This window comes from Sphaerodactylus townsendi, linkage group LG15, assembly GCF_021028975.2.
Source record: "Sphaerodactylus townsendi isolate TG3544 linkage group LG15, MPM_Stown_v2.3, whole genome shotgun sequence".
NCBI classification, from domain to species: Eukaryota; Metazoa; Chordata; class Lepidosauria; order Squamata; family Sphaerodactylidae; genus Sphaerodactylus; species Sphaerodactylus townsendi.
In genome coordinates, this window is record NC_059439.1 from 24,558,600 (window position 1) to 24,583,060 (window position 24,461).

General features: G+C 79.3%; 1 gene segment (V, D, J or C); it reads left to right on the top strand.

Moving 5' to 3' along the window:
* Window positions 1-4,530: 4,530 nt before the first annotated feature.
* Window positions 4,531-5,002, top strand: LOC125445166. The segment is given in 2 exon segments: window positions 4,531-4,571; window positions 4,671-5,002. Coding segments are annotated over 2 exon segments (369 nt in total).
* The last annotated feature ends 19,459 nt before the right edge of the window (window positions 5,003-24,461 follow it).

Genomic DNA, 24,461 nt, shown 5'->3' on the forward strand with positions numbered 1-24,461 from the left:
GGTCTCTATTGACCTATGCCAGGCTTAAGTTGGAAGTCCAGGCTGCCGGTGTAATGTTTGCAAAGAACAGGAAGAAGAAGAAGAGTTTGGATTTATATCCCCCCTTTCTCTCCTGCAGGAGACTCAAAGGGGTTTACAATCTCCTTGCCCTTCCCCCCTCACAACAAACACCCTGTGAGGTGGGTGGGGCTGAGAGAGCTCTGAGAAGCTGTGACTAGCCCAAGGTCACCCAGCTGGCGTGTGTGGGAGTGCACAGGCAAATCTGAATTCCCCAGATAAGCCTCCACAGTTTAGGCGGCAGAGCTGGGAATCAAACCCGGTTCCTCCAGATTAGATACACGAGCTCTTAACCTCCTACGCCACTAAAGTTGGGTCCTTCCCTAGCCATGTCTCCGCCCCCTTGCTATGCTAGCAGCCGCTGGAGCAGCATCCTGCATAGCGTCCCAATGCTGGGGAGGGGCAAAGCAGCCTCACGCCAGTGGAATTGTCTCCCTCCCCCCAGGGTTAGTGCACCACTTCCATGAGTGGATTCACTCCTCCTCAGGATGGGGCTCTTTGTTTTAATAAGGTTTCCTCAGACTTCATGCAAACTACTTTCCCTTGAAAGGATTGTCCAGCTGCAAGAGGCAAAAGTGGAAGTCTTGGACTGCATTCCCTATTAAGCCCTCCGAATTTGTGCTGAAAGTAATGGAACAGTGGCTTGTCATAATTTCCCTCCAGCTCTCCCTATTCTATTCCACATACTTTTGCTACATTTTCAGTTATTCCTGATATGTAAAACAAACTCCAAATATTCTTTTATGTAGATGGAATCATGGACGCTGCAGTGATCTTTTCTTTCCAGCTTTTAAGAATATTTTTACGTGCTTTTACTGTCTTGTGGGTGTTCCTTCCCAGTCTCTTGTTGCGACTGGTGGTGGCATCAGAAGACTAGACTTGGCCGCTATGGTGACAAGCAGACGTAAGATTGCTCCTCCCACTGGCTTGCAGACACAAGTTGCTTCTCACGTCTCCATTTTAAGTGTCTCTGGGTCTCGTTTCATAGGCGTTCCTTGGATGCCATGCAAATGACTTTATGATGCTACTGTCTTTAAAGGGAAGGTTCAGACATAACATGGACCATCCATGACCTTCGGATGAAACCAGTTCACCTTCAGATCCCGGGAACTCCTGCCAAACATAAAGTCATGGAGAGGGGGCTCTTGGCTGTTCTCTTGATCTTCCCTGCCTGTAAGAAAAAAGCTCCCACTTTCCTTCTATGGCCCCTTCCGCACATGCAGAATAATGCACTTTCAATCCACTTTCACAATTGTTTGCAAGCGGGTTTTGCTATTCCGCACAGCTGCAAAGTGGATTGAAAGTGCATTATTCTGCATGTGCGGAAGGGGCCTATGATTGCGGTATGTCAGAATTCATGGTACCGTTTCCATCCTCTGTATGATATTCTGTTCTTTCCTGGCCTGTAGGTGTCCTCTCGCAGACTCTTGTGGAGACTGGCGGTGGGATGAAAAGGCCAGGAGACACCCTACGTCTGACCTGCACAGTGTCTGGATTCTCTTTACAAAGCTACCGTGTGAACTGGGTGCGTCAACCAGCAGGGAAGGGACTGGAGTGGACTGGAGTTATCTGGACTGGTGGAAGCACTTCCTATAACCCCTCTTTACAAAGTCGACTAAGCATCACAAAAGACAACTCCAAAAGTCAAGCTTTTCTGCAGCTGAATAACTTAAAGCCTGAAGACACCGGCAGATATTACTGTGCAAGTGACACACTGAGGTAGACCCATTCAGAGGTGGCACAAAAACTGCCCTTCCCGAGAACTGAGCATCGCTCATGCATGCGTTTGTGTACAGCAACTGAAAGGAGGATTGCCTTTCATCCGGCCCATTTCCTCAGCCAGTAGTGCATGAAGTCATGCGCCGTATATTTTTGGCATAATTAATGAAGATACCCTTCAATAGGCAGGGCCCTGAGAAAGTAACAGAAGGAAAGCAAAACAGAAGGTTGTCACCCGCCCCTCCCCCCAGGCCAACTATACCCTATGATGAAATTTCCTAGCCACAGTGGATCGTGCATTAGAGATGTATTGCTCTCTGAGCTGCCCATGTAGTGAATTGTTTAATCGAAGGCTTTCACAGCTGAAATCAACATTAGAGCCCCATAATGAAGTCATAGCAAAAGAGATGATTTGTACAAATTGCAACTTCTTTGTCAGAGACTTTGGGATACCGCTGCCAGGAGGCAACATCTGGAGAACGCCTTAGGAGCAGCAGTGGCGTAGTGGTTAAGAGTAGGTGTACTCTAATCTGGAGGAACCGGGTTTGATTCCCCGCTCTGCCGCCTGAGCTGTGGAGGCTTATCTGGGGAATTCAGATTAGCCTGTACACTCCCACACACGCCAGCTGGGTGGCCTTGGACTAGTCACAGTTCTCCTGTGCTCTCTCAGCCCCACCTACCTCACAGGGTGTTTGTTGTGAGGGGGGAAGGGCGTTTGTAAGCCCCTTTGAGTCTCCTATAGGAGAAAAAGGGGGATATAAATCCAGCTCTTCTTCTTCTTCTTAGCCCTCCCCAGATGGTCCTCCAAAGCACCCGGGTGGCCACTGTTAGAGAGAAGATAATTGCCTAGATGGACCACTGGTCTGATCCTCAGGGCTCTTCTTTTGAGATCACATCACGATACCTTGCATTCTTTTAAGATGAACCTATACTGCAGGACAGAACTGAAGTATTAAGTGTAATAGCAGTACTATTAGTAATAACAGAACTATTCTGGGATACTACTAAAGAGTCACTTTAATGGTTGAGGCAAAGGGATACTCCAAGTGTGACAAAGGCACTTCATGTATCATTAGATGTTTCTGAGTAGATGTGGCAAACAAGAGACGTGAGATTGCGGCCCCCTGTGACAACCAGGCATTCCTCCTAACATCTTTCTTTTAAGCCTCCCTCAGTCTCTTTGAATAGGAGTTTCTCAGTATAATGCAAATGACTTCCTACTATGGCCTTCTTAAAGAACATTCCCACCACGAGGTTCAGAACCGAAGGTCCTGGATTGCGTCATCCTTCAGCTCCTCTGACCTGCTGCCAGAAGCCATGGAATTGGGGCTCTTGATCATTTCCCTCCTGCTCTTCCCTTCATGTAAAACAACCTCCTCTGATTTCCCTTATGTAGATGGAACCATGGATTCTATGGGAATTGCCTCTTTGCATCTGTTATTATATTGCTATTATATCCCTTTTCTTCCCTGCAGGTGTTCCTGCCCAGTTTCTGGTGGAGACTGGTGGTGGAGACAAAAGGGCTGGAGAGACTCTACAACTGACGTGTACCATATCTGGGTCTTCCATATCAAAACAGGCAGCCAAGTGGATGCGTCAGCCATCAGGGAAGGGACTGGAATGGGTTGGAGATATGTGGACTGCTGGCAACCTTTATTATAACAGTGCTCTCCAAAGTCGAATAAGCATCTCAAGAGACACCTCCAAAGGCCAATTTTTCCTGTGGCTAAATGACCTCAAGCTTGAAGACAGTGCTGTGTATTACTGTGCAAGCCACACTGAAACAAACTCACACAAAAACTGCCATCCCAGGAAACCAGGCGTCACTCACTCCTGCATTTATATGCGGAAATAGACTGCTCTTTCACCCAGTTTGTTTCCTCTGCATGTGGTTCCAGATATCATGCACCTTTCATTCTGTGGCACTGTTCCTTTGAAGTAGGGTCATGAAAAAATGGATTTAACCGCTCCGAGTGAGCCAACATTCTGCCTTTTTGGTCAGTGTGACAGTCAGAGACATTGTTGCTGCATTTTTAAGACAACTTTCTGGAAAGAAGAAAGAAAAGAAAGAAAGAAAGAAGAAGAAGAAGAAAAGAAGAAAGAAAGAGAAAGAAGAAAGAAGAGAGAAAAGAGAGGAGGAGAAGGGGGAGGGAGGGGGAGGAGGAGGAGGAGGAGGAGGAGGAGGAGGAGGAGGAGGAGGAGGAGGAGGAGGAGGAGGAGGAGGAGGAGGAGAAGAAAGAGGAGGAGGAGGAGGAGGAGGAGGAGGAGGAGGAGGAGTTTGGATTTATATCCCCCTTTCTCTCCTGTAGGAGACTCAAAGGGGCTTACAATCTCCTTGCCCTTCCCCCTCACAACAAACACCCTGTGAGGTAGGTGGGGCTGAGAGAGCTCCGAGAAGCTTTGACTAGCCCAAGGTCACCCAGCTGGGAGTGTACAGGCTAATCTGAATTCCCCAGATAAGCCTCCACAGCTCAGGTGGCAGAGCGGGGAATCAAACCCGGTTCCTCCAGATTAGATACACGAACTCTTAACCTCCGACGCCACTGCTGCTCCTTTGAATAGACCAGAATAACTGGCTGTGGGTTTTTCTGCCAACCCCTTATATCAGCCACATCTTTTGCACCATGCAAATGACCTTTGGGGTCTCTCACTTTAAAGAGATAGTGTAGGCAAATGATGCACAATTTGCAATCATTGCTGAAGCTCTGTTGCCCTGAAGTCCACAGAGATGTCTCCAGCAATGAAATACGCAAAAGTAATGATCTTCATCCATTTCCTAATGGTCTTCCCAGCAGGTAAGAAAGACTCCCATTTTTCTTAGTGTTCCCAATTTAATAGATTCCTTCATCGGACCCTATATTAATTGTTGTTGCTCTTTCTGTATATCTTTGCAGACATTTCCTCACAACAGATCAGTCTTGTGGAGTCTGGTGGTGGTACCAAGAGACCAGGAGAGACTCTACGCTTGACCTGTACAGTTTCTGGGTTTTCTTTATCAAGCTACTATGTGAACTGGATCCGTCAGCCACCAGGAAAAGGGCTGGAGTGGATCGGACATATTGCCCATGGTTACAGCGCGGGCTATAACAGCGCTTTGCAAAATCGGATCAGTATCACTCTAGACAACTCAAGAAATCAGGTGTTGCTCCAGATGAACAGCCTGAAGCCTGAAGATACTGGCATGTACTATTGTGCAAGAGTGAGTGACACAGTGAGAAAAGAGTGAGAAAAAACCTTTCCGTGGTAGAATAAAAGCTACCCTTCCAGAACGCTAGTTCCCAATCTTGCAATCATTTGTCTGCTGCAGCTGGAAACAATACCCTTTGTTGTCTCCATGTCTTTAGCCACTGGTGCGTGACATTACAGAAAGATCTAAAAATCTAAAATAGCCACTTACATTCCTTTCAAGCAGAACTTCTCAAAATGGGGCCCCGTGTCCGCAAAGCTGTTCTTAAGACTCCACAAGGATAAGGAATATCCTATCCTCTTCATTAGTTACTACTGTGGCTACTCAGGATCAAAACTACCATGGCTTTCACTGGATCAGACCAAATATGCGTGGGCATGGTTTACGAACAATCAGTTCTGTGTATTGTCGAAGGCTTTCACGGCCGGAATCACTGGGGTGCTGTGTGGTTTCCGGGCTGTATGGCCGTGTTCTAGCAGCATCCTCTCCTGATGTTTCGCCTGCATCTGTGGCTGGCATCTTCAGATCAGCTCCACACAAACACAGGACAACTATAGACAATATCAATCAAAGGAAACAAAGACCAGGATACTTCTATTCAGATCCATTCACCTATTGACCCTGCTATCTTCATTGTTACTACCAGGCTACAGACTTCTTTGTGACTCACATACCAAGCTACTCTATTCAGAGGGCCTCACCTTTTGACCTCACAGTATATATACTCCACTTGCTTTCCATTCCTACCATCAGATCCTCTGAAGATGCCAGCCACAGATGCAGGCGAAACGTCAGGAGAGAATGCTGCTAGAACACAGCCATACAGCCCGAAAACCACACAGCACCCCAGTCAGTTCTGTCTTTATTGCCCTGCGAGTAACAAACTTGCTTTGTCTTTTTTTAATTTGAAAGAAATGACGATGGCTGACCAGAATGCTTAATTCAACCTGTCACCAAATTCTCTGTTTTCCAGACAATCCTATACAAAACATTCTTGCTATTCTTTGCTCCAGTTCTTTTTTTCCCCCTGTGCGTGGTAATTACATTATTCTGAAATGTATTGTCCAAGGTTTTCCAAGGCTGAAATGGACCCCAGCTCTTGTGGGTTTTCTGGAGAAACCTTTCGGCCGAGGGCCTAACATTTTATTTTTTGCTTCTAACGTTTAAATACAACAATGGCTGGCATCTTCAGAGGCATCTCACAGTAAGATGTGTATTACACAGAAGCACATCGGCGACTGTGATACATGCCTCTAAAGATGCCAGCTATAGATGCAGGTCAAATCATACCTACGGGACCGCATCACCCCTTATGTCCCACATAGGCCGCTGCATTCGGCGATGGCAGAGCTGCTGGAGACCCCTGGGCCTACGACGATGTGGCTGGCCTCGACCCGGGCCAGGGCCTTTACGGCTCTGGCCCCTGCCTGGTAGAATGCTCTACCTCCAGCTGTCCAGGCCCTGCGGGACCTTGGTGAGTTCTGCAGGGCCTGTAAGACGGAGCTATTCCACCGGGCCTTTGGGGAGGCTGGCTGCGGTTCTATCGCCCCCCCCCCCCCCGAGATTGAGGCTGCCTGTTTTTCTATCCTGGCTGGGCCCTGACTTCATCTTGGGCCCTACCTACCCCTTACCCCCCTTTTTGGCCTTTAGATCGGGCGCCTGTTTTTAACAACTTTTGTTGTTTTAATTGTATTTATTTTAGGAACTGCTGCTTAAGTTTTAATGGGTTTAAGTTTTATTTGTACTGGTTGCTGTCTAGAGAACAGCTGTGTTGTGAGCCGCCTCGAGCCCTTCGGGGGTGAGGCGGCCTATAAATGAATGAATGAATGAATGAATGAATGAATGAATGAATGAATGAATGAATGAATGAATGAATAAATAAATGTTAGGAGCAGACCTTAGCCATACAGCCTGAAAACTCCTCAACAGCCAATTAATCTGAAATGCATGAACACATTTCTTAGTTTGCCATTTCAAGTGACAACCTCTGCTCCACATTTCTGTTACTGACAGATAATTCTACAAAAGAATCCGATGGAAAATGTTGAGGACTGACCTCTCAGTAGAAAGTGCTGTCAAATAGCTGCCGGTGTCAAGCCCTGGATCTGAGACCAAATAAGACTCTGAAACTGTCATTTCAAAAGACTTTATTGGAAAGCATCAGTGGCCAGCAAGTGAAAAGTTAATTCTAAATTGTCTTTTCCCAAAGCCCAATACATCAGACCCAAAGTATTCCTCCTCCTCCCATTTTCTCGTGCTACACAACTACAAAACAAAGACAGCGAAAAGGTGAGACAGATCTCCAAGGCCAGAGATGAGATAAGCAGCCATCTGGCCTGGGCGCCCCCAACTTGTTCAGCTATGTGAAAAAGAAAGTAACTTTTTACTCATCCTCTCTCCCCTCCCAGCTGCAAACTGTCTTCCCAGATGCCAGATTCTGACCTGACAGCCAGCTTATAGTGATCCCATAAAATTTACAGTGAGTGATCTTCTTCTGCCTATCTCTGCACACTAGCTATCCTAGATATCATTGATTGTCACCCATCCCCCCCCCCCCCCACCCCCCCCCCCCCCCACCCCCCCCCCCCCCCACCCCCCCCCCCCCCCACCCCCCCCCCCCCCCACCCCCCCGCCCCACCACCCCCCCCACCCCCCACCCCCCACCCCCACACCCCACCCACCACCCACCCCCCACCCCCAACCCCCCCACCACCCCCCCCCCCCCCCACCCCCCCCCCCCCCCACCCCCCCCCCCCCCCACCCCCCCCCCCCCCCACCCCCCCCCCCCCCCACCCCCCCCCCCCCCCACCCCCCCCCCCCCCCACCCCCCCCCCCCCCCACCCCCCCCCCCCCCCACCCCCCCCCCCCCCCACCCCCCCCCCCCCCCACCCCCCCCCCCCCCCACCCCCCCCCCCCCCCACCCCCCCCCCCCCCCACCCCCCCCCCCCCCCACCCCCCCCCCCCCCCACCCCCCCCCCCCCCCACCCCCCCCCCCCCCCACCCCCCCCCCCCCCCACCCCCCCCCCCCCCCACCCCCCCCCCCCCCCACCCCCCCCCCCCCCCACCCCCCCCCCCCCCCACCCCCCCCCCCCCCCACCCCCCCCCCCCCCCACCCCCCCCCCCCCCCACCCCCCCCCCCCCCCACCCCCCCCCCCCCCCACCCCCCCCCCCCCCCACCCCCCCCCCCCCCCACCCCCCCCCCCCCCCACCCCCCCCCCCCCCCACCCCCCCCCCCCCCCACCCCCCCCCCCCCCCACCCCCCCCCCCCCCCACCCCCCCCCCCCCCCACCCCCCCCCCCCCCCACCCCCCCCCCCCCCCACCCCCCCCCCCCCCCACCCCCCCCCCCCCCCACCCCCCCCCCCCCCCACCCCCCCCCCCCCCCACCCCCCCCCCCCCCCACCCCCCCCCCCCCCCACCCCCCCCCCCCCCCACCCCCCCCCCCCCCCACCCCCCCCCCCCCCCACCCCCCCCCCCCCCCACCCCCCCCCCCCCCCACCCCCCCCCCCCCCCACCCCCCCCCCCCCCCACCCCCCCCCCCCCCCACCCCCCCCCCCCCCCACCCCCCCCCCCCCCCACCCCCCCCCCCCCCCACCCCCCCCCCCCCCCACCCCCCCCCCCCCCCACCCCCCCCCCCCCCCACCCCCCCCCCCCCCCACCCCCCCCCCCCCCCACCCCCCCCCCCCCCCACCCCCCCCCCCCCCCACCCCCCCCCCCCCCCACCCCCCCCCCCCCCCACCCCCCCCCCCCCCCACCCCCCCCCCCCCCCACCCCCCCCCCCCCCCACCCCCCCCCCCCCCCACCCCCCCCCCCCCCCACCCCCCCCCCCCCCCACCCCCCCCCCCCCCCACCCCCCCCCCCCCCCACCCCCCCCCCCCCCCACCCCCCCCCCCCCCCACCCCCCCCCCCCCCCACCCCCCCCCCCCCCCACCCCCCCCCCCCCCCACCCCCCCCCCCCCCCACCCCCCCCCCCCCCCACCCCCCCCCCCCCCCACCCCCCCCCCCCCCCACCCCCCCCCCCCCCCACCCCCCCCCCCCCCCACCCCCCCCCCCCCCCACCCCCCCCCCCCCCCACCCCCCCCCCCCCCCACCCCCCCCCCCCCCCACCCCCCCCCCCCCCCACCCCCCCCCCCCCCCACCCCCCCCCCCCCCCACCCCCCCCCCCCCCCACCCCCCCCCCCCCCCACCCCCCCCCCCCCCCACCCCCCCCCCCCCCCACCCCCCCCCCCCCCCACCCCCCCCCCCCCCCACCCCCCCCCCCCCCCACCCCCCCCCCCCCCCACCCCCCCCCCCCCCCACCCCCCCCCCCCCCCACCCCCCCCCCCCCCCACCCCCCCCCCCCCCCACCCCCCCCCCCCCCCACCCCCCCCCCCCCCCACCCCCCCCCCCCCCCACCCCCCCCCCCCCCCACCCCCCCCCCCCCCCACCCCCCCCCCCCCCCACCCCCCCCCCCCCCCACCCCCCCCCCCCCCCACCCCCCCCCCCCCCCACCCCCCCCCCCCCCCACCCCCCCCCCCCCCCACCCCCCCCCCCCCCCACCCCCCCCCCCCCCCACCCCCCCCCCCCCCCACCCCCCCCCCCCCCCACCCCCCCCCCCCCCCACCCCCCCCCCCCCCCACCCCCCCCCCCCCCCACCCCCCCCCCCCCCCACCCCCCCCCCCCCCCACCCCCCCCCCCCCCCACCCCCCCCCCCCCCCACCCCCCCCCCCCCCCACCCCCCCCCCCCCCCACCCCCCCCCCCCCCCACCCCCCCCCCCCCCCACCCCCCCCCCCCCCCACCCCCCCCCCCCCCCACCCCCCCCCCCCCCCACCCCCCCCCCCCCCCACCCCCCCCCCCCCCCACCCCCCCCCCCCCCCACCCCCCCCCCCCCCCACCCCCCCCCCCCCCCACCCCCCCCCCCCCCCACCCCCCCCCCCCCCCACCCCCCCCCCCCCCCACCCCCCCCCCCCCCCACCCCCCCCCCCCCCCACCCCCCCCCCCCCCCACCCCCCCCCCCCCCCACCCCCCCCCCCCCCCACCCCCCCCCCCCCCCACCCCCCCCCCCCCCCACCCCCCCCCCCCCCCACCCCCCCCCCCCCCCACCCCCCCCCCCCCCCACCCCCCCCCCCCCCCACCCCCCCCCCCCCCCACCCCCCCCCCCCCCCACCCCCCCCCCCCCCCACCCCCCCCCCCCCCCACCCCCCCCCCCCCCCACCCCCCCCCCCCCCCACCCCCCCCCCCCCCCACCCCCCCCCCCCCCCACCCCCCCCCCCCCCCACCCCCCCCCCCCCCCACCCCCCCCCCCCCCCACCCCCCCCCCCCCCCACCCCCCCCCCCCCCCACCCCCCCCCCCCCCCACCCCCCCCCCCCCCCACCCCCCCCCCCCCCCACCCCCCCCCCCCCCCACCCCCCCCCCCCCCCACCCCCCCCCCCCCCCACCCCCCCCCCCCCCCACCCCCCCCCCCCCCCACCCCCCCCCCCCCCCACCCCCCCCCCCCCCCACCCCCCCCCCCCCCCACCCCCCCCCCCCCCCACCCCCCCCCCCCCCCACCCCCCCCCCCCCCCACCCCCCCCCCCCCCCACCCCCCCCCCCCCCCACCCCCCCCCCCCCCCACCCCCCCCCCCCCCCACCCCCCCCCCCCCCCACCCCCCCCCCCCCCCACCCCCCCCCCCCCCCACCCCCCCCCCCCCCCACCCCCCCCCCCCCCCACCCCCCCCCCCCCCCACCCCCCCCCCCCCCCACCCCCCCCCCCCCCCACCCCCCCCCCCCCCCACCCCCCCCCCCCCCCACCCCCCCCCCCCCCCACCCCCCCCCCCCCCCACCCCCCCCCCCCCCCACCCCCCCCCCCCCCCACCCCCCCCCCCCCCCACCCCCCCCCCCCCCCACCCCCCCCCCCCCCCACCCCCCCCCCCCCCCACCCCCCCCCCCCCCCACCCCCCCCCCCCCCCACCCCCCCCCCCCCCCACCCCCCCCCCCCCCCACCCCCCCCCCCCCCCACCCCCCCCCCCCCCCACCCCCCCCCCCCCCCACCCCCCCCCCCCCCCACCCCCCCCCCCCCCCACCCCCCCCCCCCCCCACCCCCCCCCCCCCCCACCCCCCCCCCCCCCCACCCCCCCCCCCCCCCACCCCCCCCCCCCCCCACCCCCCCCCCCCCCCACCCCCCCCCCCCCCCACCCCCCCCCCCCCCCACCCCCCCCCCCCCCCACCCCCCCCCCCCCCCACCCCCCCCCCCCCCCACCCCCCCCCCCCCCCACCCCCCCCCCCCCCCACCCCCCCCCCCCCCCACCCCCCCCCCCCCCCACCCCCCCCCCCCCCCACCCCCCCCCCCCCCCACCCCCCCCCCCCCCCACCCCCCCCCCCCCCCACCCCCCCCCCCCCCCACCCCCCCCCCCCCCCACCCCCCCCCCCCCCCACCCCCCCCCCCCCCCACCCCCCCCCCCCCCCACCCCCCCCCCCCCCCACCCCCCCCCCCCCCCACCCCCCCCCCCCCCCACCCCCCCCCCCCCCCACCCCCCCCCCCCCCCACCCCCCCCCCCCCCCACCCCCCCCCCCCCCCACCCCCCCCCCCCCCCACCCCCCCCCCCCCCCACCCCCCCCCCCCCCCACCCCCCCCCCCCCCCACCCCCCCCCCCCCCCACCCCCCCCCCCCCCCACCCCCCCCCCCCCCCACCCCCCCCCCCCCCCACCCCCCCCCCCCCCCACCCCCCCCCCCCCCCACCCCCCCCCCCCCCCACCCCCCCCCCCCCCCACCCCCCCCCCCCCCCACCCCCCCCCCCCCCCACCCCCCCCCCCCCCCACCCCCCCCCCCCCCCACCCCCCCCCCCCCCCACCCCCCCCCCCCCCCACCCCCCCCCCCCCCCACCCCCCCCCCCCCCCACCCCCCCCCCCCCCCACCCCCCCCCCCCCCCACCCCCCCCCCCCCCCACCCCCCCCCCCCCCCACCCCCCCCCCCCCCCACCCCCCCCCCCCCCCACCCCCCCCCCCCCCCACCCCCCCCCCCCCCCACCCCCCCCCCCCCCCACCCCCCCCCCCCCCCACCCCCCCCCCCCCCCACCCCCCCCCCCCCCCACCCCCCCCCCCCCCCACCCCCCCCCCCCCCCACCCCCCCCCCCCCCCACCCCCCCCCCCCCCCACCCCCCCCCCCCCCCACCCCCCCCCCCCCCCACCCCCCCCCCCCCCCACCCCCCCCCCCCCCCACCCCCCCCCCCCCCCACCCCCCCCCCCCCCCACCCCCCCCCCCCCCCACCCCCCCCCCCCCCCACCCCCCCCCCCCCCCACCCCCCCCCCCCCCCACCCCCCCCCCCCCCCACCCCCCCCCCCCCCCACCCCCCCCCCCCCCCACCCCCCCCCCCCCCCACCCCCCCCCCCCCCCACCCCCCCCCCCCCCCACCCCCCCCCCCCCCCACCCCCCCCCCCCCCCACCCCCCCCCCCCCCCACCCCCCCCCCCCCCCACCCCCCCCCCCCCCCACCCCCCCCCCCCCCCACCCCCCCCCCCCCCCACCCCCCCCCCCCCCCACCCCCCCCCCCCCCCACCCCCCCCCCCCCCCACCCCCCCCCCCCCCCACCCCCCCCCCCCCCCACCCCCCCCCCCCCCCACCCCCCCCCCCCCCCACCCCCCCCCCCCCCCACCCCCCCCCCCCCCCACCCCCCCCCCCCCCCACCCCCCCCCCCCCCCACCCCCCCCCCCCCCCACCCCCCCCCCCCCCCACCCCCCCCCCCCCCCACCCCCCCCCCCCCCCACCCCCCCCCCCCCCCACCCCCCCCCCCCCCCACCCCCCCCCCCCCCCACCCCCCCCCCCCCCCACCCCCCCCCCCCCCCACCCCCCCCCCCCCCCACCCCCCCCCCCCCCCACCCCCCCCCCCCCCCACCCCCCCCCCCCCCCACCCCCCCCCCCCCCCACCCCCCCCCCCCCCCACCCCCCCCCCCCCCCACCCCCCCCCCCCCCCACCCCCCCCCCCCCCCACCCCCCCCCCCCCCCACCCCCCCCCCCCCCCACCCCCCCCCCCCCCCACCCCCCCCCCCCCCCACCCCCCCCCCCCCCCACCCCCCCCCCCCCCCACCCCCCCCCCCCCCCACCCCCCCCCCCCCCCACCCCCCCCCCCCCCCACCCCCCCCCCCCCCCACCCCCCCCCCCCCCCACCCCCCCCCCCCCCCACCCCCCCCCCCCCCCACCCCCCCCCCCCCCCACCCCCCCCCCCCCCCACCCCCCCCCCCCCCCACCCCCCCCCCCCCCCACCCCCCCCCCCCCCCACCCCCCCCCCCCCCCACCCCCCCCCCCCCCCACCCCCCCCCCCCCCCACCCCCCCCCCCCCCCACCCCCCCCCCCCCCCACCCCCCCCCCCCCCCACCCCCCCCCCCCCCCACCCCCCCCCCCCCCCACCCCCCCCCCCCCCCACCCCCCCCCCCCCCCACCCCCCCCCCCCCCCACCCCCCCCCCCCCCCACCCCCCCCCCCCCCCACCCCCCCCCCCCCCCACCCCCCCCCCCCCCCACCCCCCCCCCCCCCCACCCCCCCCCCCCCCCACCCCCCCCCCCCCCCACCCCCCCCCCCCCCCACCCCCCCCCCCCCCCACCCCCCCCCCCCCCCACCCCCCCCCCCCCCCACCCCCCCCCCCCCCCACCCCCCCCCCCCCCCACCCCCCCCCCCCCCCACCCCCCCCCCCCCCCACCCCCCCCCCCCCCCACCCCCCCCCCCCCCCACCCCCCCCCCCCCCCACCCCCCCCCCCCCCCACCCCCCCCCCCCCCCACCCCCCCCCCCCCCCACCCCCCCCCCCCCCCACCCCCCCCCCCCCCCACCCCCCCCCCCCCCCACCCCCCCCCCCCCCCACCCCCCCCCCCCCCCACCCCCCCCCCCCCCCACCCCCCCCCCCCCCCACCCCCCCCCCCCCCCACCCCCCCCCCCCCCCACCCCCCCCCCCCCCCACCCCCCCCCCCCCCCACCCCCCCCCCCCCCCACCCCCCCCCCCCCCCACCCCCCCCCCCCCCCACCCCCCCCCCCCCCCACCCCCCCCCCCCCCCACCCCCCCCCCCCCCCACCCCCCCCCCCCCCCACCCCCCCCCCCCCCCACCCCCCCCCCCCCCCACCCCCCCCCCCCCCCACCCCCCCCCCCCCCCACCCCCCCCCCCCCCCACCCCCCCCCCCCCCCACCCCCCCCCCCCCCCACCCCCCCCCCCCCCCACCCCCCCCCCCCCCCACCCCCCCCCCCCCCCACCCCCCCCCCCCCCCACCCCCCCCCCCCCCCACCCCCCCCCCCCCCCACCCCCCCCCCCCCCCACCCCCCCCCCCCCCCACCCCCCCCCCCCCCCACCCCCCCCCCCCCCCACCCCCCCCCCCCCCCACCCCCCCCCCCCCCCACCCCCCCCCCCCCCCACCCCCCCCCCCCCCCACCCCCCCCCCCCCCCACCCCCCCCCCCCCCCACCCCCCCCCCCCCCCACCCCCCCCCCCCCCCACCCCCCCCCCCCCCCACCCCCCCCCCCCCCCACCCCCCCCCCCCCCCACCCCCCCCCCCCCCCACCCCCCCCCCCCCCCACCCCCCCCCCCCCCCACCCCCCCCCCCCCCCACCCCCCCCCCCCCCCACCCCCCCCCCCCCCCACCCCCCCCCCCCCCCACCCCCCCCCCCCCCCACCCCCCCCCCCCCCCACCCCCCCCCCCCCCCACCCCCCCCCCCCCCCACCCCCCCCCCCCCCCACCCCCCCCCCCCCCCACCCCCCCCCCCCCCCACCCCCCCCCCCCCCCACCCCCCCCCCCCCCCACCCCCCCCCCCCCCCACCCCCCCCCCCCCCCACCCCCCCCCCCCCCCACCCCCCCCCCCCCCCACCCCCCCCCCCCCCCACCCCCCCCCCCCCCCACCCCCCCCCCCCCCCACCCCCCCCCCCCCCCACCCCCCCCCCCCCCCACCCCCCCCCCCCCCCACCCCCCCCCCCCCCCACCCCCCCCCCCCCCCACCCCCCCCCCCCCCCACCCCCCCCCCCCCCCACCCCCCCCCCCCCCCACCCCCCCCCCCCCCCACCCCCCCCCCCCCCCACCCCCCCCCCCCCCCACCCCCCCCCCCCCCCACCCCCCCCCCCCCCCACCCCCCCCCCCCCCCACCCCCCCCCCCCCCCACCCCCCCCCCCCCCCACCCCCCCCCCCCCCCACCCCCCCCCCCCCCCACCCCCCCCCCCCCCCACCCCCCCCCCCCCCCACCCCCCCCCCCCCCCACCCCCCCCCCCCCCCACCCCCCCCCCCCCCCACCCCCCCCCCCCCCCACCCCCCCCCCCCCCCACCCCCCCCCCCCCCCACCCCCCCCCCCCCCCACCCCCCCCCCCCCCCACCCCCCCCCCCCCCCACCCCCCCCCCCCCCCACCCCCCCCCCCCCCCACCCCCCCCCCCCCCCACCCCCCCCCCCCCCCACCCCCCCCCCCCCCCACCCCCCCCCCCCCCCACCCCCCCCCCCCCCCACCCCCCCCCCCCCCCACCCCCCCCCCCCCCCACCCCCCCCCCCCCCCACCCCCCCCCCCCCCCACCCCCCCCCCCCCCCACCCCCCCCCCCCCCCACCCCCCCCCCCCCCCACCCCCCCCCCCCCCCACCCCCCCCCCCCCCCACCCCCCCCCCCCCCCACCCCCCCCCCCCCCCACCCCCCCCCCCCCCCACCCCCCCCCCCCCCCACCCCCCCCCCCCCCCACCCCCCCCCCCCCCCACCCCCCCCCCCCCCCACCCCCCCCCCCCCCCACCCCCCCCCCCCCCCACCCCCCCCCCCCCCCACCCCCCCCCCCCCCCACCCCCCCCCCCCCCCACCCCCCCCCCCCCCCACCCCCCCCCCCCCCCACCCCCCCCCCCCCCCACCCCCCCCCCCCCCCACCCCCCCCCCCCCCCACCCCCCCCCCCCCCCACCCCCCCCCCCCCCCACCCCCCCCCCCCCCCACCCCCCCCCCCCCCCACCCCCCCCCCCCCCCACCCCCCCCCCCCCCCACCCCCCCCCCCCCCCACCCCCCCCCCCCCCCACCCCCCCCCCCCCCCACCCCCCCCCCCCCCCACCCCCCCCCCCCCCCACCCCCCCCCCCCCCCACCCCCCCCCCCCCCCACCCCCCCCCCCCCCCACCCCCCCCCCCCCCCACCCCCCCCCCCCCCCACCCCCCCCCCCCCCCACCCCCCCCCCCCCCCACCCCCCCCCCCCCCCACCCCCCCCCCCCCCCACCCCCCCCCCCCCCCACCCCCCCCCCCCCCCACCCCCCCCCCCCCCCACCCCCCCCCCCCCCCACCCCCCCCCCCCCCCACCCCCCCCCCCCCCCACCCCCCCCCCCCCCCACCCCCCCCCCCCCCCACCCCCCCCCCCCCCCACCCCCCCCCCCCCCCACCCCCCCCCCCCCCCACCCCCCCCCCCCCCCACCCCCCCCCCCCCCCACCCCCCCCCCCCCCCACCCCCCCCCCCCCCCACCCCCCCCCCCCCCCACCCCCCCCCCCCCCCACCCCCCCCCCCCCCCACCCCCCCCCCCCCCCACCCCCCCCCCCCCCCACCCCCCCCCCCCCCCACCCCCCCCCCCCCCCACCCCCCCCCCCCCCCACCCCCCCCCCCCCCCACCCCCCCCCCCCCCCACCCCCCCCCCCCCCCACCCCCCCCCCCCCCCACCCCCCCCCCCCCCCACCCCCCCCCCCCCCCACCCCCCCCCCCCCCCACCCCCCCCCCCCCCCACCCCCCCCCCCCCCCACCCCCCCCCCCCCCCACCCCCCCCCCCCCCCACCCCCCCCCCCCCCCACCCCCCCCCCCCCCCACCCCCCCCCCCCCCCACCCCCCCCCCCCCCCACCCCCCCCCCCCCCCACCCCCCCCCCCCCCCACCCCCCCCCCCCCCCACCCCCCCCCCCCCCCACCCCCCCCCCCCCCCACCCCCCCCCCCCCCCACCCCCCCCCCCCCCCACCCCCCCCCCCCCCCACCCCCCCCCCCCCCCACCCCCCCCCCCCCCCACCCCCCCCCCCCCCCACCCCCCCCCCCCCCCACCCCCCCCCCCCCCCACCCCCCCCCCCCCCCACCCCCCCCCCCCCCCACCCCCCCCCCCCCCCACCCCCCCCCCCCCCCACCCCCCCCCCCCCCCACCCCCCCCCCCCCCCACCCCCCCCCCCCCCCACCCCCCCCCCCCCCCACCCCCCCCCCCCCCCACCCCCCCCCCCCCCCACCCCCCCCCCCCCCCACCCCCCCCCCCCCCCACCCCCCCCCCCCCCCACCCCCCCCCCCCCCCACCCCCCCCCCCCCCCACCCCCCCCCCCCCCCACCCCCCCCCCCCCCCACCCCCCCCCCCCCCCACCCCCCCCCCCCCCCACCCCCCCCCCCCCCCACCCCCCCCCCCCCCCACCCCCCCCCCCCCCCACCCCCCCCCCCCCCCACCCCCCCCCCCCCCCACCCCCCCCCCCCCCCACCCCCCCCCCCCCCCACCCCCCCCCCCCCCCACCCCCCCCCCCCCCCACCCCCCCCCCCCCCCACCCCCCCCCCCCCCCACCCCCCCCCCCCCCCACCCCCCCCCCCCCCCACCCCCCCCCCCCCCCACCCCCCCCCCCCCCCACCCCCCCCCCCCCCCACCCCCCCCCCCCCCCACCCCCCCCCCCCCCCACCCCCCCCCCCCCCCACCCCCCCCCCCCCCCACCCCCCCCCCCCCCCACCCCCCCCCCCCCCCACCCCCCCCCCCCCCCACCCCCCCCCCCCCCCACCCCCCCCCCCCCCCACCCCCCCCCCCCCCCACCCCCCCCCCCCCCCACCCCCCCCCCCCCCCACCCCCCCCCCCCCCCACCCCCCCCCCCCCCCACCCCCCCCCCCCCCCACCCCCCCCCCCCCCCACCCCCCCCCCCCCCCACCCCCCCCCCCCCCCACCCCCCCCCCCCCCCACCCCCCCCCCCCCCCACCCCCCCCCCCCCCCACCCCCCCCCCCCCCCACCCCCCCCCCCCCCCACCCCCCCCCCCCCCCACCCCCCCCCCCCCCCACCCCCCCCCCCCCCCACCCCCCCCCCCCCCCACCCCCCCCCCCCCCCACCCCCCCCCCCCCCCACCCCCCCCCCCCCCCACCCCCCCCCCCCCCCACCCCCCCCCCCCCCCACCCCCCCCCCCCCCCACCCCCCCCCCCCCCCACCCCCCCCCCCCCCCACCCCCCCCCCCCCCCACCCCCCCCCCCCCCCACCCCCCCCCCCCCCCACCCCCCCCCCCCCCCACCCCCCCCCCCCCCCACCCCCCCCCCCCCCCACCCCCCCCCCCCCCCACCCCCCCCCCCCCCCACCCCCCCCCCCCCCCACCCCCCCCCCCCCCCACCCCCCCCCCCCCCCACCCCCCCCCCCCCCCACCCCCCCCCCCCCCCACCCCCCCCCCCCCCCACCCCCCCCCCCCCCCACCCCCCCCCCCCCCCACCCCCCCCCCCCCCCACCCCCCCCCCCCCCCACCCCCCCCCCCCCCCACCCCCCCCCCCCCCCACCCCCCCCCCCCCCCACCCCCCCCCCCCCCCACCCCCCCCCCCCCCCACCCCCCCCCCCCCCCACCCCCCCCCCCCCCCACCCCCCCCCCCCCCCACCCCCCCCCCCCCCCACCCCCCCCCCCCCCCACCCCCCCCCCCCCCCACCCCCCCCCCCCCCCACCCCCCCCCCCCCCCACCCCCCCCCCCCCCCACCCCCCCCCCCCCCCACCCCCCCCCCCCCCCACCCCCCCCCCCCCCCACCCCCCCCCCCCCCCACCCCCCCCCCCCCCCACCCCCCCCCCCCCCCACCCCCCCCCCCCCCCACCCCCCCCCCCCCCCACCCCCCCCCCCCCCCACCCCCCCCCCCCCCCACCCCCCCCCCCCCCCACCCCCCCCCCCCCCCACCCCCCCCCCCCCCCACCCCCCCCCCCCCCCACCCCCCCCCCCCCCCACCCCCCCCCCCCCCCACCCCCCCCCCCCCCCACCCCCCCCCCCCCCCACCCCCCCCCCCCCCCACCCCCCCCCCCCCCCACCCCCCCCCCCCCCCACCCCCCCCCCCCCCCACCCCCCCCCCCCCCCACCCCCCCCCCCCCCCACCCCCCCCCCCCCCCACCCCCCCCCCCCCCCACCCCCCCCCCCCCCCACCCCCCCCCCCCCCCACCCCCCCCCCCCCCCACCCCCCCCCCCCCCCACCCCCCCCCCCCCCCACCCCCCCCCCCCCCCACCCCCCCCCCCCCCCACCCCCCCCCCCCCCCACCCCCCCCCCCCCCCACCCCCCCCCCCCCCCACCCCCCCCCCCCCCCACCCCCCCCCCCCCCCACCCCCCCCCCCCCCCACCCCCCCCCCCCCCCACCCCCCCCCCCCCCCACCCCCCCCCCCCCCCACCCCCCCCCCCCCCCACCCCCCCCCCCCCCCACCCCCCCCCCCCCCCACCCCCCCCCCCCCCCACCCCCCCCCCCCCCCACCCCCCCCCCCCCCCACCCCCCCCCCCCCCCACCCCCCCCCCCCCCCACCCCCCCCCCCCCCCACCCCCCCCCCCCCCCACCCCCCCCCCCCCCCACCCCCCCCCCCCCCCACCCCCCCCCCCCCCCACCCCCCCCCCCCCCCACCCCCCCCCCCCCCCACCCCCCCCCCCCCCCACCCCCCCCCCCCCCCACCCCCCCCCCCCCCCACCCCCCCCCCCCCCCACCCCCCCCCCCCCCCACCCCCCCCCCCCCCCACCCCCCCCCCCCCCCACCCCCCCCCCCCCCCACCCCCCCCCCCCCCCACCCCCCCCCCCCCCCACCCCCCCCCCCCCCCACCCCCCCCCCCCCCCACCCCCCCCCCCCCCCACCCCCCCCCCCCCCCACCCCCCCCCCCCCCCACCCCCCCCCCCCCCCACCCCCCCCCCCCCCCACCCCCCCCCCCCCCCACCCCCCCCCCCCCCCACCCCCCCCCCCCCCCACCCCCCCCCCCCCCCACCCCCCCCCCCCCCCACCCCCCCCCCCCCCCACCCCCCCCCCCCCCCACCCCCCCCCCCCCCCACCCCCCCCCCCCCCCACCCCCCCCCCCCCCCACCCCCCCCCCCCCCCACCCCCCCCCCCCCCCACCCCCCCCCCCCCCCACCCCCCCCCCCCCCCACCCCCCCCCCCCCCCACCCCCCCCCCCCCCCACCCCCCCCCCCCCCCACCCCCCCCCCCCCCCACCCCCCCCCCCCCCCACCCCCCCCCCCCCCCACCCCCCCCCCCCCCCACCCCCCCCCCCCCCCACCCCCCCCCCCCCCCACCCCCCCCCCCCCCCACCCCCCCCCCCCCCCACCCCCCCCCCCCCCCACCCCCCCCCCCCCCCACCCCCCCCCCCCCCCACCCCCCCCCCCCCCCACCCCCCCCCCCCCCCACCCCCCCCCCCCCCCACCCCCCCCCCCCCCCACCCCCCCCCCCCCCCACCCCCCCCCCCCCCCACCCCCCCCCCCCCCCACCCCCCCCCCCCCCCACCCCCCCCCCCCCCCACCCCCCCCCCCCCCCACCCCCCCCCCCCCCCACCCCCCCCCCCCCCCACCCCCCCCCCCCCCCACCCCCCCCCCCCCCCACCCCCCCCCCCCCCCACCCCCCCCCCCCCCCACCCCCCCCCCCCCCCACCCCCCCCCCCCCCCACCCCCCCCCCCCCCCACCCCCCCCCCCCCCCACCCCCCCCCCCCCCCACCCCCCCCCCCCCCCACCCCCCCCCCCCCCCACCCCCCCCCCCCCCCACCCCCCCCCCCCCCCACCCCCCCCCCCCCCCACCCCCCCCCCCCCCCACCCCCCCCCCCCCCCACCCCCCCCCCCCCCCACCCCCCCCCCCCCCCACCCCCCCCCCCCCCCACCCCCCCCCCCCCCCACCCCCCCCCCCCCCCACCCCCCCCCCCCCCCACCCCCCCCCCCCCCCACCCCCCCCCCCCCCCACCCCCCCCCCCCCCCACCCCCCCCCCCCCCCACCCCCCCCCCCCCCCACCCCCCCCCCCCCCCACCCCCCCCCCCCCCCACCCCCCCCCCCCCCCACCCCCCCCCCCCCCCACCCCCCCCCCCCCCCACCCCCCCCCCCCCCCACCCCCCCCCCCCCCCACCCCCCCCCCCCCCCACCCCCCCCCCCCCCCACCCCCCCCCCCCCCCACCCCCCCCCCCCCCCACCCCCCCCCCCCCCCACCCCCCCCCCCCCCCACCCCCCCCCCCCCCCACCCCCCCCCCCCCCCACCCCCCCCCCCCCCCACCCCCCCCCCCCCCCACCCCCCCCCCCCCCCACCCCCCCCCCCCCCCACCCCCCCCCCCCCCCACCCCCCCCCCCCCCCACCCCCCCCCCCCCCCACCCCCCCCCCCCCCCACCCCCCCCCCCCCCCACCCCCCCCCCCCCCCACCCCCCCCCCCCCCCACCCCCCCCCCCCCCCACCCCCCCCCCCCCCCACCCCCCCCCCCCCCCACCCCCCCCCCCCCCCACCCCCCCCCCCCCCCACCCCCCCCCCCCCCCACCCCCCCCCCCCCCCACCCCCCCCCCCCCCCACCCCCCCCCCCCCCCACCCCCCCCCCCCCCCACCCCCCCCCCCCCCCACCCCCCCCCCCCCCCACCCCCCCCCCCCCCCACCCCCCCCCCCCCCCACCCCCCCCCCCCCCCACCCCCCCCCCCCCCCACCCCCCCCCCCCCCCACCCCCCCCCCCCCCCACCCCCCCCCCCCCCCACCCCCCCCCCCCCCCACCCCCCCCCCCCCCCACCCCCCCCCCCCCCCACCCCCCCCCCCCCCCACCCCCCCCCCCCCCCACCCCCCCCCCCCCCCACCCCCCCCCCCCCCCACCCCCCCCCCCCCCCACCCCCCCCCCCCCCCACCCCCCCCCCCCCCCACCCCCCCCCCCCCCCACCCCCCCCCCCCCCCACCCCCCCCCCCCCCCACCCCCCCCCCCCCCCACCCCCCCCCCCCCCCACCCCCCCCCCCCCCCACCCCCCCCCCCCCCCACCCCCCCCCCCCCCCACCCCCCCCCCCCCCCACCCCCCCCCCCCCCCACCCCCCCCCCCCCCCACCCCCCCCCCCCCCCACCCCCCCCCCCCCCCACCCCCCCCCCCCCCCACCCCCCCCCCCCCCCACCCCCCCCCCCCCCCACCCCCCCCCCCCCCCACCCCCCCCCCCCCCCACCCCCCCCCCCCCCCACCCCCCCCCCCCCCCACCCCCCCCCCCCCCCACCCCCCCCCCCCCCCACCCCCCCCCCCCCCCACCCCCCCCCCCCCCCACCCCCCCCCCCCCCCACCCCCCCCCCCCCCCACCCCCCCCCCCCCCCACCCCCCCCCCCCCCCACCCCCCCCCCCCCCCACCCCCCCCCCCCCCCACCCCCCCCCCCCCCCACCCCCCCCCCCCCCCACCCCCCCCCCCCCCCACCCCCCCCCCCCCCCACCCCCCCCCCCCCCCACCCCCCCCCCCCCCCACCCCCCCCCCCCCCCACCCCCCCCCCCCCCCACCCCCCCCCCCCCCCACCCCCCCCCCCCCCCACCCCCCCCCCCCCCCACCCCCCCCCCCCCCCACCCCCCCCCCCCCCCACCCCCCCCCCCCCCCACCCCCCCCCCCCCCCACCCCCCCCCCCCCCCACCCCCCCCCCCCCCCACCCCCCCCCCCCCCCACCCCCCCCCCCCCCCACCCCCCCCCCCCCCCACCCCCCCCCCCCCCCACCCCCCCCCCCCCCCACCCCCCCCCCCCCCCACCCCCCCCCCCCCCCACCCCCCCCCCCCCCCACCCCCCCCCCCCCCCACCCCCCCCCCCCCCCACCCCCCCCCCCCCCCACCCCCCCCCCCCCCCACCCCCCCCCCCCCCCACCCCCCCCCCCCCCCACCCCCCCCCCCCCCCACCCCCCCCCCCCCCCACCCCCCCCCCCCCCCACCCCCCCCCCCCCCCACCCCCCCCCCCCCCCACCCCCCCCCCCCCCCACCCCCCCCCCCCCCCACCCCCCCCCCCCCCCACCCCCCCCCCCCCCCACCCCCCCCCCCCCCCACCCCCCCCCCCCCCCACCCCCCCCCCCCCCCACCCCCCCCCCCCCCCACCCCCCCCCCCCCCCACCCCCCCCCCCCCCCACCCCCCCCCCCCCCCACCCCCCCCCCCCCCCACCCCCCCCCCCCCCCACCCCCCCCCCCCCCCACCCCCCCCCCCCCCCACCCCCCCCCCCCCCCACCCCCCCCCCCCCCCACCCCCCCCCCCCCCCACCCCCCCCCCCCCCCACCCCCCCCCCCCCCCACCCCCCCCCCCCCCCACCCCCCCCCCCCCCCACCCCCCCCCCCCCCCACCCCCCCCCCCCCCCACCCCCCCCCCCCCCCACCCCCCCCCCCCCCCACCCCCCCCCCCCCCCACCCCCCCCCCCCCCCACCCCCCCCCCCCCCCACCCCCCCCCCCCCCCACCCCCCCCCCCCCCCACCCCCCCCCCCCCCCACCCCCCCCCCCCCCCACCCCCCCCCCCCCCCACCCCCCCCCCCCCCCACCCCCCCCCCCCCCCACCCCCCCCCCCCCCCACCCCCCCCCCCCCCCACCCCCCCCCCCCCCCACCCCCCCCCCCCCCCACCCCCCCCCCCCCCCACCCCCCCCCCCCCCCACCCCCCCCCCCCCCCACCCCCCCCCCCCCCCACCCCCCCCCCCCCCCACCCCCCCCCCCCCCCACCCCCCCCCCCCCCCACCCCCCCCCCCCCCCACCCCCCCCCCCCCCCACCCCCCCCCCCCCCCACCCCCCCCCCCCCCCACCCCCCCCCCCCCCCACCCCCCCCCCCCCCCACCCCCCCCCCCCCCCACCCCCCCCCCCCCCCACCCCCCCCCCCCCCCACCCCCCCCCCCCCCCACCCCCCCCCCCCCCCACCCCCCCCCCCCCCCACCCCCCCCCCCCCCCACCCCCCCCCCCCCCCACCCCCCCCCCCCCCCACCCCCCCCCCCCCCCACCCCCCCCCCCCCCCACCCCCCCCCCCCCCCACCCCCCCCCCCCCCCACCCCCCCCCCCCCCCACCCCCCCCCCCCCCCACCCCCCCCCCCCCCCACCCCCCCCCCCCCCCACCCCCCCCCCCCCCCACCCCCCCCCCCCCCCACCCCCCCCCCCCCCCACCCCCCCCCCCCCCCACCCCCCCCCCCCCCCACCCCCCCCCCCCCCCACCCCCCCCCCCCCCCACCCCCCCCCCCCCCCACCCCCCCCCCCCCCCACCCCCCCCCCCCCCCACCCCCCCCCCCCCCCACCCCCCCCCCCCCCCACCCCCCCCCCCCCCCACCCCCCCCCCCCCCCACCCCCCCCCCCCCCCACCCCCCCCCCCCCCCACCCCCCCCCCCCCCCACCCCCCCCCCCCCCCACCCCCCCCCCCCCCCACCCCCCCCCCCCCCCACCCCCCCCCCCCCCCACCCCCCCCCCCCCCCACCCCCCCCCCCCCCCACCCCCCCCCCCCCCCACCCCCCCCCCCCCCCACCCCCCCCCCCCCCCACCCCCCCCCCCCCCCACCCCCCCCCCCCCCCACCCCCCCCCCCCCCCACCCCCCCCCCCCCCCACCCCCCCCCCCCCCCACCCCCCCCCCCCCCCACCCCCCCCCCCCCCCACCCCCCCCCCCCCCCACCCCCCCCCCCCCCCACCCCCCCCCCCCCCCACC